This window comes from Heptranchias perlo, chromosome 16, assembly GCF_035084215.1.
Source record: "Heptranchias perlo isolate sHepPer1 chromosome 16, sHepPer1.hap1, whole genome shotgun sequence".
In the NCBI taxonomy this organism is placed as follows: domain Eukaryota; kingdom Metazoa; phylum Chordata; class Chondrichthyes; order Hexanchiformes; family Hexanchidae; genus Heptranchias; species Heptranchias perlo.
In genome coordinates, this window is record NC_090340.1 from 54,681,926 (window position 1) to 54,697,391 (window position 15,466).

General features: G+C 46.3%; 1 protein-coding gene across 1 annotated transcript in view; it reads right to left on the reverse strand.

Moving 5' to 3' along the window:
• LOC137333373 (meckelin-like) overlaps positions 1-15,466 on the reverse strand; it is an 81,900-nt gene that overhangs the window by 29,462 nt on the left and 36,972 nt on the right. Inside the window, exons 14-16 of the mRNA XM_067997516.1 lie at positions 12,366-12,459; positions 8,319-8,375; positions 1,749-1,847 (exon numbers count right to left, since the gene is read on the reverse strand). Coding sequence (XP_067853617.1) covers positions 1,749-1,847; positions 8,319-8,375; positions 12,366-12,459 — 250 coding nt within the window. The remainder of the gene's footprint in view (positions 1-1,748; positions 1,848-8,318; positions 8,376-12,365; positions 12,460-15,466) is intronic.

A 15,466-nucleotide genomic window follows, 5' to 3' on the forward strand; every position in this document is an offset into this window, starting at 1 on the left:
CTTACTTGTCGCTGTCAAAGTCATCACTGCCCTCAACAACTTCTCCTCCGCATCCTTCCAGGGTGCAACCGGGGACATCACCGACGTTTCTCAGCCGTCTGCACAAAAGAGCCCTGCAAATACACCTACACCCACTCTGCAGTGACACAATGGGTGGCATCAGTTGTGGGTCTTCATAGTGATCCTCAGGAGTGGGCATTATTGCACAAACCAGACAAGATTCGCAAAGACATGGCAGTAGTGGTGCCAATATAATATGTAATGTGAGTTGGTCAGAAATTCAATATAAGTAACAACCATGACAAACCCTCAAACACCCTTGTGCATCCCCTTCATGCTCACAACACGTTTGCCTTACGCTGCCTACTGCACATATGTGATGCATGCTCTGTGGCTGCAGCACAGGTAGTGGCAGGTTGAGTGAGGCTGGCCGTGAAAGAGATGCATGAGAGGGTGAGTATGGGATAGAGCCATGAGATTGTATGAGGATTGGGTTGAGTGGTAGTGGCGGGATGAGTACTGGCGAGGTGAGTAGGTGCAGGCAAGATGAGGATGAGGTTTGAGTGGGTGTGAGGGGTGATGTGACAGAGTAGTGTTGGCAGTGCAGAAGGAGATGTGGGGTGGGGGCGATGATGTGGCAGACGGAGTGTAGGGGAAAGAGTAAGTGTACTCACTTCGGCTGACCTACTGAGGTCAATGGAGCGCCTCCTGCATTGTATGCAGGTGGGCGATATGTTGGTGGTGCAGAGGCGGGCTGCTTCCTCCTGCCCGCCGGGGGGGGGCGGGAAGATCTCTGTCCTCCCCCTCCTCCTCACCCCGTGTATTGATACCTGGAGTGAGGCATCATTAAACTGGGAGCAGCCTTCCCCCTGGGCTGCTCCATGCTGTAATTTTTTCTATTTGTTGCAGCATCTGTCAGTGGAGGACTGCCCCTTTAAATAGAGCTCCTCCAGCTGACAGATCTTACTGCGCATGCGCAGCCCACCCGACGCGCAGATCAACAGTGGGGAACCCGGAAGACCAGGTAAGTGGATCCAATTGGGCTACGATCGCGCGGGGGGCTGACTGATTTCGCCTGGCGCGTTACCCACGCGCCCAATAGTCCCCCGCCGGGAACCCGCAGCCCCGGTAACATCGGGCCCTATATTTACAGGGTACACAACGTGTACACAAACTGCATTGGAGGGCAGCGCTCACGGAGAGCGCTGTTTGGAAAATCATGGACCCACAGCTCCTGATTTTCAGTTCATTTAAATCAATGGATTAAAAAAAAACAGGGGCTATAGGCCTGGGATTTCCTGATCAGCGCTCCATGTGAGTGCCACTCACTCCTCACCTGAGAATCAACCCTTATGCACACAGAGTACATCGAGTACACAGGGCGCACCGAGTGCAAAGTAGTGTATGCAGAGCGCACTGAGTATATAAGGCACACAGGACATAGAGTGTATATAGTGTACACAGTGTATACAGTACAGAGTATACGGGGCACGCAGCTCATACAGGTCACGGAGCACATAAAGTACACAGTGTATACATTGCTATTTGTGGGATCTTGCTGTGTACAAATTGGCTGTCGTGTTTCCTACATTACAACAGTGACTGCACTTCAAAAGTACTTGATTGGCTGTAAAGCTTTAGGATATCCTGAGGTTGTGAAACGCATTATAGAAATACAAGTCTTTCTTTCTTCTTTCACTGTATTCCAGCCCGTTGTATCCAATACACAGTGACTGGTCTGTACTTACCACGATGTCTATAAATTCTAGTCCACTCCTCCGCCTCCAGCTGCTTGTCTCCAGCATGGCAATGAAAACGGCCAAAGATCCGAGAACGCCCAGGGCTATCTGCAAGGTGGAATCAGAGTGAGCTGGTCAAAGGTGACTGGGGGCAGGTTCAAAGAGCCTGGAGATTTATGGAATATCATTGATAGTAAACTTGAACATAGCTTGAATAATACAATTGATATTATCTACTCTGCTTGTGTTGATGCAGCTTAAAGGGGTGCCATCCTGTTGACATGGTACTCGGTAACTGGCGTAAATCTCCCCAAAATGTATCAGGCCCCATATCGGGGTAAAGTCTCGATGGCGTTTATCCAATCTCCCGATGCAAGTTCTGTGAAAGCCCTACAGCCGTTTCTCCAGGGTTTATTCCAGAGTCACGGTGGAAGTTCGGGAAAGAACCCCTCGGGAATTCCAGGGGTTCGGAAGGTCCTCGTTCCCTACGAATTAGAGTGTGACTTTATACACACGTTATCTGGCGACGTGGTGCTCCTGAGATCAATCAGAAACCCACCGTTACTGTAATTAGCTCGCTGAATTGACATGAACCCTTTCAGGTTCTCCCAGGAAATAGAAAAAGAAACACGGGGCGGAGGGGGGGCAATTTTAACCTAACCTGCTCGTTGGAAAACTGATGGGATCGGGTGCAAAGCTTAGTTTTACACCCCGCCCGATTTTACTCTCCATTGGTGTCAATATTGGGCGAGGTGTAAAACCATCGAGTTAGGTTAAAAGTACCCCCCTATATCCCTGAAATTCCTCAGGGGTTCCCACTGGTCTCCAGCTGTAACACCAGTGGGAGACCAGTGAAAACCCCAGGGAAACAGGCGAGATCCAGTGCAATACCGGGTCTCTGCCATTTCCGGGGATTTCCTGGTTGCTTTGTAAGGGGTGGCAATTGTGTCCGCTCATAACTAGGTGAGTGATGGGCCAGGGAGGCGGGGGAGAGGGTAGCAGGGGTGGGGGCTCTCGAAGCAGGGAGTTCCCACTCTTAATGGGAGACCCGAGGTGGTGGCCAGTACGCTCCGTAAGGTACTTGTCTCCACGACTGTGCATGTGGGCCCCGCCAGTGGGGTCCTGTCCAAGAAAGAGGCCCGGACCCTCAGAGAGGGTGCCTACTTACCCCATACAAATGAAGTCACCTCCCGCTGACCCTGCAAACTCCAGTAGGGTCAGTGATGGAGGGCACTGTTGGGCACCACCCCCGCATAACGACCGGGGTCACCGCCTGGTGACGATCGGGCCCACCACACTTTGCAATTTGCCAATCATATTTACTAAAACTATACCATAGCAGAATATCAGTACTGATCATTTCACTTGATTACAGACTTATATCTCCTTGGGTACAAAACAAATAATAAAAGATATAACGCGTTGCTAATTCTCTTAGTAATATAAAACCTGGGCCAGTGTCTGTGACCTCTCTGTGACATTTGGCCTGCCCACACAGATTTCCCAACCTCTTGTCTCAATGGACTCAGAAGAATTGATGAACTGAGTAGAAGGCCGCTGCATTTATCTTCCGAATCAGCAGCTCCTGGCTGCAAAGCTGGTCAGTCGAGTGGGCTTTAGAGGAACAGGGCCCTTTCCCCTCAGAAGCCAGCCTCAAGTTTTTCCTCTATTCCCAGAAGACAGCCAGGTTGTGAAAGCCTTACTAACTTCAGTGCTGTACTGAGGGGAGTGTTGCATTGTTGGAGGTGCCGCCTTTCGGGCGAGATATTTAAACTGAGGTCTCACCTGCCTGTTCAGGTGGATGTCAAAGATCCCATGGTACACATATGGAGAGGAGCAAGGAGTTTTCCGCTGTCCTGCCCAACATTTATCTCTCGACAAACACCGTCAAAACAGATTAACTGGTCATTTATCTCATTGCTCTGGTGGGACCTTGCAGTGTGCAAATTGGCTGCTGCGTTTGACTATATAATAACAGTACCTACATTTCAAAAGTAATTAATTGGCTATGAAGCACATTGGGACATCCTAAGATCCCCTGATGAGACAAACAATCACAACTGATCTCCCGCAGCCAGTAAACAATATCAAGTGTTTCTGTCACCTATGGGAATTTAGCAAATAACCTTCATTTACTCATAAATCTGCACACTGGGGATCATTTACCTTTGAAGTGGCATTTTGCACATATTTCATGAATATACATTTCATGTGTAGGTCTGTTGTAGACTAATTGATTGCCATGATTAGTCAACTACCTGAAAAGTAGCAACGCAGGTTAATAAGGCCATACAAAAAAACCAAGCACTGGGGTTCATTTCTAGAGGGATAGAACTGAAAAGCAGAGAAGTTATGTTAAATTTGTATAGAACCTTGGTTAGACCATACTTGGAGTATTGTCCACAGTACTGGTATAAAAAGGATATAGAGGCATTGGAGAAGATGCAAAAAAGATTTACCAGGATGATACAAGAACTGAGAGGTTACACATATCAAGAAAGATTGAACAGGCTGGGGTTCTTTTCTCTAGAAAAGAGAAGACTGAGGGGTGACCTGACAGAGGTCTTTAAGATTGTGAAAGGGTTTGATAGGGTAGATATAGAGAAGATGTTTCCACTTGTGGGGGAGACTAGAACTAGGGGCCATAAATATAAGATAGTCACTAATAAATCCAATAGGGAATTCAGGAGAAACTTCTTCACCCAGAGAGTGGTTAGAATGTGGAACTCGTTACCACAAGGAGTAGTTGAGGCGAATAGCATAGATGCATTTAAGGGGAAGCTAGATAAACACATGAGGGAGAAAGGAATAGAAGGCTATGTTGATGGGGTTAGATAAAGACAAGTGGGAGGAGGCTCATGTGGAGCATAAACACTAGCATGGACCTGTTGGGCCAAATGGCCTGTTTCTGTGCTGTACATCCTATGTAATTACATTTGAATCTTTTGGTTACCAGGATGGTAGAAGACAAACTAGATGGACTTTGGTCTTTTCTCGTCTAGCAATTCCTATGTTTACACCAGACAGCGATGTGTATTCTCTCCAATATGAAGAAAACAAATCAGCTCAGAAAACATACAGCTGAAAGGTTCCCTCCCAGTATATAGTAATCAAGTTTAAACTGATCAGCCACATCTCATGAATAGATATTGAAAATAAAGAGTCTTTCTTATGATTAGAAATGGGACAGGCCTCCCCATCCAACACACAGACGTGCACTGTAGATGCGACTGGGCTCGGCTGTGATCATCTCCCTCCGTAGTTTGTTGACATTCGTTGTCAAAGCTCACACTGGGGAAAAGGCGCCAGAGGGTAAGTGGCTCCCCTGAAACCTTACCCCAGCAGGGAGTCAACATCTTCAGGAGAAAAGGGACAGGGAGAAAATCAGTGAGGAAAAAAAGAAAGACGAGGATTCGAATGATGATAGATCACCCATGATCTGACCCCATTCCTGGCACTGGGGCGGATTTTAACTTGGAGCGGGTTTTTCCGACGGGAAACCACTCCGGCGAATTAATTTCCCGCCTGTCAGCAGGAGGCCACACCCAGAACGTGCCCGAAGTGTTGGCAGACGAAAATCAGGCGGCCCTTTGCCTCCAGGTAAGTTGGCGGGGAGGGGGTTTCGGGAAGGTCTCATGGGTGGGAAGATGGGCGGGGGCGGGGGCGGGGCGGGGGGGGAAAAGAGTCTGGGTCGGAGAAGCTACAACTTTCCTTGTGGGGGTCAGGAGAGCACTCCCACTCCTCCAGGCCCAACAATGGTTAGGCCTCAGCTGGAGTATTGTGTTCACTTCTGGGCACCACACTTTAGGAAGGATGTCAAGGCCTTCGAGAGGGTGCAGAAAAAATTTACTAGAACGGTACCAGGGATGAGGGACTTTAGTTCTGTGGAGAAGCTGGGGTTGTTCTCCTTACAGCAGAAAAAGTTAAGAGGAGATTTGATAGAGGTGTTCAAAATCGTGAAGGGTTTCGATAGAGTAAATAAAGAGAAACTGTTTCCAGTGGCAGAAGGACACAGATTTAGGGTAATTGGCAAAAGAATCCGAGGCAACATGAGGAAAAAAAAATGTTGTTATGATCTGGGATGCACCTCCTGAAAGGGTGGTGGAAGCAGATTCAATAATAACTTTCAAAAGGGAATTGGATAAATACTTGGAAGGGAAAAGAATTGCAGGGCCATGGGGAAAGAGCAGGGGAGTGGGACGAATTGGATAGTTCTACCAAAGAGCCAGCACAGGCACGATGGGCCAAATGGCCTCCTTCTGTGCTGTATCATTCTATGATGCAATAGGACCCTTCTTTGCATACATTTACGAGACTCCTGCCTGCCTTAGGTGGCCACCTCATCCGCCTGCAAAACTATTCAGGTTAATATCGGATCTGAGTGGGTCAGTAACCTGCTCATTTTAAAACTGTCCACCTCACCCAGTTTCCACCAGCCAGGTAGGGCTAAGGTCGAGCCCATAATCAAAACCCCTTCTTCCTGTCATTTGACGTAGAACTTAAGAGGGGAAAAAATAACTGCAGATACAATGACACTTGTTTACAGGCAAAACAAAGACAGAGACAGAATCCGAAACAGATAACTCTGAACAGACATTGTACACTTGTTCAAGGCTGGAACGTAATCTTCCAGTTCGAATGTCTGTTTACTGACATTACCCAAACCCCTGGAATAATCGACTACCTTGTAATACTCTCAGATATTGCTTACTCACCAGGTTAATGATCAACCTTTTGTTGAACCTATCAGTTCCTTACGCACTTTATCATTATTGATCTATTCTTTCTGACAAGATTTTGCACTGAAACCATCCCCCCGTGACCAAGGGTTTTACATCAAGGGGGGGGACCATGGTCGCTTACATGTTGTCAGAGGATGCAGTCAGTGCAGACTGTCGGGAAAAAAAATCCACTAAATAATTTACCAAAGTATACAAAATCAGAAAGATAAGATCGAAGATAGTGTACTGGAGTTGCGCCTAAGAACAGGTTGCACGTCCACTGGACCCACTCACTAGGCCGGGTAAGGTGCATGGCATGTGTGAACTTTTATTTACAACGTACAAAATCACTTCACTTCCAACACAATGTAATTTATTATGCGCAAGGTAAACTGCATTGGATAAAGTCTCGTATAAAACGATGAATTGGGAGAAGTAATTTGTTGCTGCCAATCCGGCAAGGTCAAATCCCACACATTTCTAAACTTATCACATTTGATGCCAAGTACTGTATCGTATCTTTTTTATATATTAAAAAGCTGCAGAACCAGCGGAAATGCTGGTTCCTGAGCCGATCACTTGATTAATACCGTCCAATGCAGACAGTGATCATGTTAGAGTGGGCGTTGAGAACCCACAGCAGAGTTTATATATTGATGATATTACACTTAACACAGTCTTATCTCTTCCTCTATCTGTCTAGGTTATCTCCTCCATTAATACCATGGTCAGAGTTAAGCATTCATCCACGTATGTTGCTGGCACAAATTTCTAGGCTAAGCTGCTGAATGCTGCTCTTTGCCTCTGGTTACATTCTGGTACCAGAGATTGAACAGCGAAGGTCAGAACAATTGGGTAATTTCAGTGAGGTGAAATGCCAAGTGCAGAGCCTCATTAGCCAGGAGCAAAGGTGAGAGACAGCCCTGTAGCACCATAGGGACGGTTCTGTGATCCATACCGTCTGACAGGGGTCCACGCTGGGGAAGCAGAATTTACCCTCCTAATCGATATTGTGTGGGAATTGACCTTGCCGGTTTGGCAGCAACAAATTAGTTCTCCCAATTCATCATTTTATATGAGACTTTATCGAATGCAGTTTACCTTGCACATAATAAATTACATTGTGTTGGAAGTGAAACGATTTTGTACATTGTAAATAAAAGTTCACACATGCCATGCACCTTACCCGGCCTAGTGAGAGGGTCCAGTGGATATGCAACCTGTTCCTAATAAGGATTCCCAGTGCTCCTAAACCCCTGCACCACTCCCTATGCTCCCAGACCCAGGGCTCTCCCTCCCAGTAATCTCCGATCCCAGACTGCACCCCTCCTCTCAGACCCTGAGTCCTCTCTGCCCTATGCTCCCAGACCCCTAGACTAGCCCTATTATGTACAGAACCCCTTACTGCACTGCTCCCAGATCCTGGGTAACCCCTCAAAATAATACAGGGCCCTGAGAACCACACCCCAGTACTATCAGGTGCCAGGTTCCCCTTCCTAGGTCTCCCAGATCCAAAGTCACACCCAGTGCTGATAAATCAGTGTCTCTGCTAATGCTATTTTGGCATAACACCTCTGTTCTTATAAAACCTCTGACTCACCCATGAGCAATGTCACAAGAGTTCGGCTAGTTAAAAAAAAACTCAAAACCAATTACAGCTCTCAGCTCAATAAGTTATTAAATATCCTGCAAAATGTTTCACACGGGTTATATGATGAAATAATACCACTGAAAGGCAAAGCGATGATTATAGAGGCTGGGAGGTGTTAACGCTGTGATGTTCTAATTATTCTTCAATAAGGTTAATGGATGGGATTGGGTAATTGTGCTGTGTCGAGTGTTTTTTCGCACTACTTACATCAGTGTCTCTCTTGTGTGCAGACTGGTTCATTTCATAACTTGCAGCAAATGTCACCTAGGAGGAAAGCGATAAATAATTAGAGAGAGGGAAACTTTCACAGGGGCCTTGTCAGCTCCTACAGGTACACTGGGTAACCAAGGTCACGCTCATTACAGAATCTTTCCTAACGCCAATTCTCAAGAACACTCCACGGCCAGAGATATTTTGCCTCAAGGGTTTTCCGCGTGCAACTTTGATTTATTGAAAGCTTATTCCGCCCTTATCAAATCAGTTCATTTATCTTCTTATGGCCCAGAGGCAAAGATGCGATTTGAGCTGAAACAGATTCCTACTGTAAATGCAACTCAACTCTCTGACTCATTTCTCTCTACAAAAGCCCATGATTCTGTTCACGTTTCCCATCCCTCTTTCTTTGTCTCTCCCGGAAGCGTTGAGGATATGAACTTGAGATTTATTATCAAAATGATTGAAACAGATTGCTAAATAATTCAGCCATAATGAACTTTTTATTCAGAATGAGATAAAAGAAAGAATTTGCGTTTATATAGCGCCTTTCGCCACCTCAGGAGGTCCCAAAGTACTTTTGAAGTACAGTCACTGTTGTAATGTAGGAAACGTGGCAGCCAATTTGTGCACAGCAAGGTCCCACAAACAGCAATGTGGTAATGACTAGATAATCTGTTTTTAGTGATGTTGCTTGAGGGTTAAATATTGGCCAGAACACCGGGGAGAACTCCCCTGCTTTTCTTCAAAATAGTACCACGGGATCTTTTACGTCCACCTGAGATGGCAGATGGGGCCTCGGTTTAATGTCTCATCCGAAAGACGGCACTTCCTACAGCACAGCACTCCCTCAGTACTGACATCTGGGAGTGTCGGCCTAGATCTTGTGCTCAAGTGTCTGGAGTGGGACTTGAAGCCACAACCTTTGACTCAGAGGCAAGACTGCTACCAACTGAGCCACAGCTGACACTGAAAGAGGCTACAGTATTTTTTATTTAAAAAAATTTCGTCCTCCTCCAACTAAAGGTGCTGACTCCTGCCGGGAGCTCTGAGTCTGGGCAGCTAATATCAGCAAATTATTCAACTCCGGGAGCATCACAACCAAACTAGGCCCTGTCCTCATCTGCCAGAAGTGCTGAATGGATGATCCATCTCGGCCTCCTCCTGATATCCCCAACATCACAGAAGCCAGTCTTCAGCCAATTTGATTCACTCCACGTGATATCAAGAAACGGCTGAGTGCACTGGATACAGCAAAGGCTATGGGCCCCGACAACATCCTGGCTGTAGTGCTGAAGACTTGTGCTCCAGAACTAGCCGCGCCTCTAGCCAAGCTGTTCCAGTACAGCTACAACACTGGCATCTACCCGACAATGTGGAAAATTGCCCAGGTATGTCCTGTCCACAAAAAGCAGGACAAATTCAATCCGACCAATTACCGCCCCATCAGTCTACTCTCAATCATCAGCAAAGTGATGGAAGGTGTCGTCGACAGGGCAATCAAGTGGCACTTACTCACCAAAGCTCAGTTTGGGTTCCGTCAAGATCACTCGGCTCCAGACCTCATTACAGCCTTGGTCCAAACATGGACAAAAGAGCTGAATTCCAGAGGTGAGGTGAGAGTGACTGCCCTTGACATCAAGGCAGCATTTGACTGAGTGTAGCACCAAGGAGCCCTAGTAAAATTGAAGTCAATGGGAATCAGGGGGAAAACTCTCCAGTGGCTGGAGTCATACATAGCACAAAGGAAAATGGTAGTGGTTGTTGGAGGCCAATCATCTCAGCCCCAGGACACTGCTGCAGGAGTTGCTCAGGGCAGTGTCCTAGGCCAAACCATCTTCAGCTGCTTCATCAATGACCTTCCCTCCATCATAAGGTCAGAAATGGAGATGGTCGCTGATGATTGCACAGTGCTCAGATCCATTCATAAACCCTCAGACAATGAAGCAGTCCGTGCCCGCATGCAGCAAGACCTGGACAACATCCAGGCTTGGGCTCATAAGTGGCAAGTAATATTCGCACCAGACAATGACCATCTCCAACAAGAGAGAGTCTAACCGCCTCCCCTTGACACTCAACGGCATTACCATCGCTGAATCCCCCACCATCAACATCCTTGGGGTCACCATTGACCAGAAACTTAACTGGACCAGCCACATAAATACTGCGGCTACAAGAGCAGGTCAGAGGCTGGGTATCCTGCAGCGAGTGACTCACCTCTTAACTCCCCAAAGCCTTTCCACCATCTACAAGGCACAAGTCAGGAGTGTGATGGAATACTCTCCACTTGCCTGGATGAGTGCAGCTCCAACAACACTAAAAAAGTGCGACACCATCCAGGACAAAGCGGCCCGCTTGATTGGTACCCCATCCACCACCCTAAACATTCACACCGTTCACCACCGGCGCACAGTGGCTGCAGTGTGCACCATCTACAGAGGGACAAGGGCAGCAGGCACATGGGAACGTTCCCCTCCAAGTCACACACCATCCTGACTCGGAAATATATCGCCATTCCTTCATTGTCACTGGGTCAAAATCCTGGAACTCCCTACCTAACAGCACTGTGGGAGAACCTTCACCACACGGACTGCAGCAGTTCAAGGCGGCGGCTCACCACCACCTTCTCAGGGCAACTAGGGATGGGTAATAAATGCTGGCCTTGCCAGCGACGCCCACATCCCATGAATGAATAAAAAAACACTTTTCAACAGGGCCACAGGGTTGGTGATCAGTAGTAGATTTTCTTCCCTCCCTATCTCATGCGCACTGAGATCAATAGGCACTGCTGTCCCAATGGAGCTTAGCAGGCCAGTGATCAAATTTAGGATCTCCTGATCTGTGGAGCTCAGCCTCAATGGGCAATCAGAATGACGTCTTCTCTACCTGTGTAACTCACTGCCATAGCACACCATGTATCTTACCTATTGAGCTATCAGGAAGCCTGGCGAAGTACTTTGAATGTAAAGTAGCAATGACTTTGGGTCAGGCCTGATAACTGCTCTGTTAATATCAGCTACGGTCTCATCAAATGCCTCAGTGAAGAATCAGCCTCCTTCCCTATTTTACATGCTAAGTCAAAGCCTTCAGTCACTCAATAACTCTGAACTGGCCAAATGCACAGCAGTACTCAACTAATACAGAGTGCTTCATTGACTGACACAGCTGAGTTGGCATTCAGGGTGGAATAAAATGCCGATCCCCACTGATTCATAGGAACATTCACTGATGGAACCCATACCTGACAACAGTTGAGCATGTGAACCAGACCTTGAATGTCAGGTCTATCTCGGGCTGCACTGCATCAATTTACATTACATAATGTCTACTAACAGGTAGATGTTAGAAAGAAAGGCAGACTTACTTTAATGCAGCACTGTTCACAACCTCAGGATGTCCCAAAGCACTTTACAGCCATTAAGTAATTTTTGAAGGGTAGTCACTGTTGTAATGTAGGAAACGTGGCAGCCAATTTGCGCACAGCAAGCTCCCACACACAGCAATGTAACAACTGACCAGATAATCTGTTTTCATGATGTTGGTTGGGGGATAAATATTGGGCCAGGACACCGGAACTTCTTTGCTCTTCTTCAAAATCTTTTCCATCCTCTTCTGATGAGATTCCCTGAGAGGGCAGACAGGGCATCTCATCCGAAAGACGGCACTTCCGACAGTACAGCGCTCCTTCAGTACTGACACGGGAGAAGACTCATCACGTTGTCCCCTACACTAACTCATTCTTTCCCAGAACCTCGGAAATCCTCACCCCACTCAGTCTTCTCTTCCTCTTATACTCCTCAGTCTTCAGCAAAAATGGCAAGGCAGAGGAATGTCACATCAACGTGTTCAGTGTTTGTCCACGATGTTGGACAAATTATGGGGCTGAAACTGGAAGCACTCTATTGAAATTATATAGAATTACATAGAATTTACAGCTCGGTTTCAGGCCATTCAGACCAACTGGTCTATGCCAGTGTTCATGCTCCACACGAGTCTCCTCATTGAGCCTCCTTCCCCTTTAGCAATGAAAAATGAACGTACCCATGTTTGTGCACGAAGGTCTTGAGCTTGAGCATATTGTACAGTCAGTAAAAATGGCGGCTTGCTGGTTGGGTTGCTAGTTGGCAGGTAGGTCCTGTGCAAACAGAGATAAAAGGATTCAGCTTCATTAAAGGCAGCTGACAGAATCACATAGGGCCTCTTGATTTGTCAAAATACTATTCCAACCATACAATCTTCAAAACATCCATAGGTGCATCAACAAAACTCTTAACAATTTACCAATGACTAAAATAGTCAAGATTAACCAACCTGCCTTCAAAATTCAAAGCTCAACTTCCAGCAGGCTATCCCTCTTGAGGAAAAGGTAACATTTTGTCCCCCAAAAATTAGCGAACCCCTCTCAAACGTTATTGTCCTCAAGCATGGGACAGTCCGGCCGATTAAGGTAATGAGGTAGATTTTACCCCAGCCCTCAGATCACATCAGCCAGTCTATAGTTGACAATATTTCAGCGCAGCAAATTTTGCTTTTACGTTTTTCCCCGCTAAAACAACACAAAAAAGGTTGGTATATAAAAGGGTTTCTGATACAAGTTATTTTATTATGAGTGGTTTGCACTGCTTTTTTTCTTAAGTTTCTCAACAGAGACTTAAGGTTTAGTTATTTGCAGAATTATTAATAAAGCTGGCATCAGCGCCCCCTGTAGGAAATGGCAGCAAATATCATAATTTTTTTTAAAAATTCATTCTTGGGACCTGGGCATCACTAGCAAGGCCAGCATTTATCGCCCATCCCTAGTTGCCCCTCGAGAAGGTGGTGGCAGGCCGTCTCCTTGAACCACCGCAGTCCGTGTGGTGAAGGTGCTCCCACAGTGCTATCAGGTCGGGAGTTCCAGGATTTTGACCCAGCGATGATGAAGGAATGGCTGATATACGTTCCAAGTCAGGATGGGTGTGTGACTTGGAGGGAATCTTGGAGGCGATGGCTGTTCCCATGCGCCTGCTCCCTTTGTCCTTCTAGGTGCTGGAGGTCGTGGGTTTGGGAGGCGCTGTCGAAGAAGCCTTGGCGAGTTGCTGCGTCCAATATCCTTGAGCTGACGTATTCTTTTGATTTACTGATACTATGACATGCTCCAGAAACATGTTATCAGCAACCAGATTACGTGAGTCCTTGATGGTGTCATGAGTGTGCCCCTATTTTACGTCTTGGAAGCCTCCAAATCGATCCGGAGCCAACTGACGCTGTTGTAGGCAGACTTCCCGACTGCACTGTTCTATTTCCCCGTCGGCAGCCATGCATTCGGAACGTTGACCTGCAATTCTGGGAATCAGGAACCAGCATGCCAGGAACTCTGTACCAAGGCAGGTTTATTGGGCATGCACAAGTATTGGGAAATCTGTACCAGCGTGTACAAGTCTCCATCTGCACACAAGCTTCCTGTCAGGGGGACACGGGTAATCCTCCTGGGAGATGGGTTTGGGGTTGTATTTTCTATCTGTATCTTGGACTGGGAGAGAGGCTCAATTCTGCAGAAAAAAAATCTTTGGTGCTCAGCGTGTGCTCTGAGCCAAATGGTTGAACTGTAGTTTGAGACTTGGGGTGAATTTTCACAAACACCCCTTCCCTCAGCAGGCTCTCACACACACACACACACACACACACACACACACACACACACAGAGGGCGGCTAATTGGAAAATCGTGGGTACATTACTCCTGAGTTTGAAAGGATTTGATAGGGTGGATACAGAGAAACTATTACCTCTGATGGGTTTATCAAGAACGAGGGGACATAATCTTAAAATTAGACTTAAGCCATTTAGGAGGGAAATCAGGAAGCACTTTTTCACACAAAGGGTGGTAGAAATCTGGAATTCACTCCCCCAAAAGGCTGTGGACAATTGGAGCTTTGAAGACTGAGATCAATAGATTTTGTAAGGTAAGGGTATCAAGGGATTTGGACCTAAGGCGGGTAAATGGAGTTGTGGTGCAGATCAGCCATGATCTAATTGAATGGTGGAGCAGGCTCGAGGGGCTGAATGGCCTACTCCTGTTCCTATGTTCCTATCATTTTCTAATAAGTCACCGGTTATATGCAAGGTCCTGTCAGTGCCATGCGGAGTCAGAAAATTTCACCCTTGATCTCAGCCCAGTTTTTATAGAACTGAATAGCACTGGCCAAGGAACAAAGAGACCTACTGCATTTCCATTGGAAACATTTTTTTTTATATACAGTGAATGTACGCCTATCACATATAGATCTGACTTCTTGTAATTCATGAAAAGTAAAAATACTTACTTTCACGGGAGTTGACTCGTACAAGTCCATATAGGGCAGAGTGATAGCATAAGCCAGGGATGTAAGGACAGTAGCCCCTTGTCATCTGTATTAGATATAGGCATCTTTCTCATGCTTACTTCTTCAATCTCTCCAAGGATCCAAGTTAATACTTGGTGAGGCGAGACTTGATACGAATCATTAAGCTTCTTTACTTCACCGCGAGTACATGTACAGAGCAATAGTTATGATCAGATTCACTTTGTTCAATCGATACAATTTTGCCTCTCTATAGGGAATCTGCTCCCTTCCATTCAACACTGCTCCATAACAGCACAGTTGAGATCAAAAAAGGTACCATGAGAGTAGTCACAGGTGCAAATGCCTTCCAGTCCAATCTCAAAAATCTAATATTACAATTTTTACCAGAATCAAACTACCACATTAAAAATTAGATATATCTTTAGGTCCATTACCAGTGGAATAGAAAAGAAAAAAGAACTTGAATTTATAGAACACCTTTCAAAACCTCAGGACATCGCAAAGCGTTTTACAGCCAATGAAGTACTTTTGAAGTGTAGTCACTGTTCTAATGTAGGAAACGCAGCAGCCAATTTGTGCACAGCAAGATCCCACAAACAGCAATTAAATAAATGACCAGATCATCTGATTTGGGTGTTGGAAGAGGGATAAATATTGGCCTGGCCACTGAAGAGAACTCCCTCTGCTCTTCTTCGAAATAGTGCCATGGGATCTTTTACATCCACCTGAGAGGGCGGACAAGGCATCGGTTTGACGCTTCATCCAAAAGATCGACAGTGCAGCACTCCCTCGGTACTGCGCTGGAGTACTCCTTCACTAC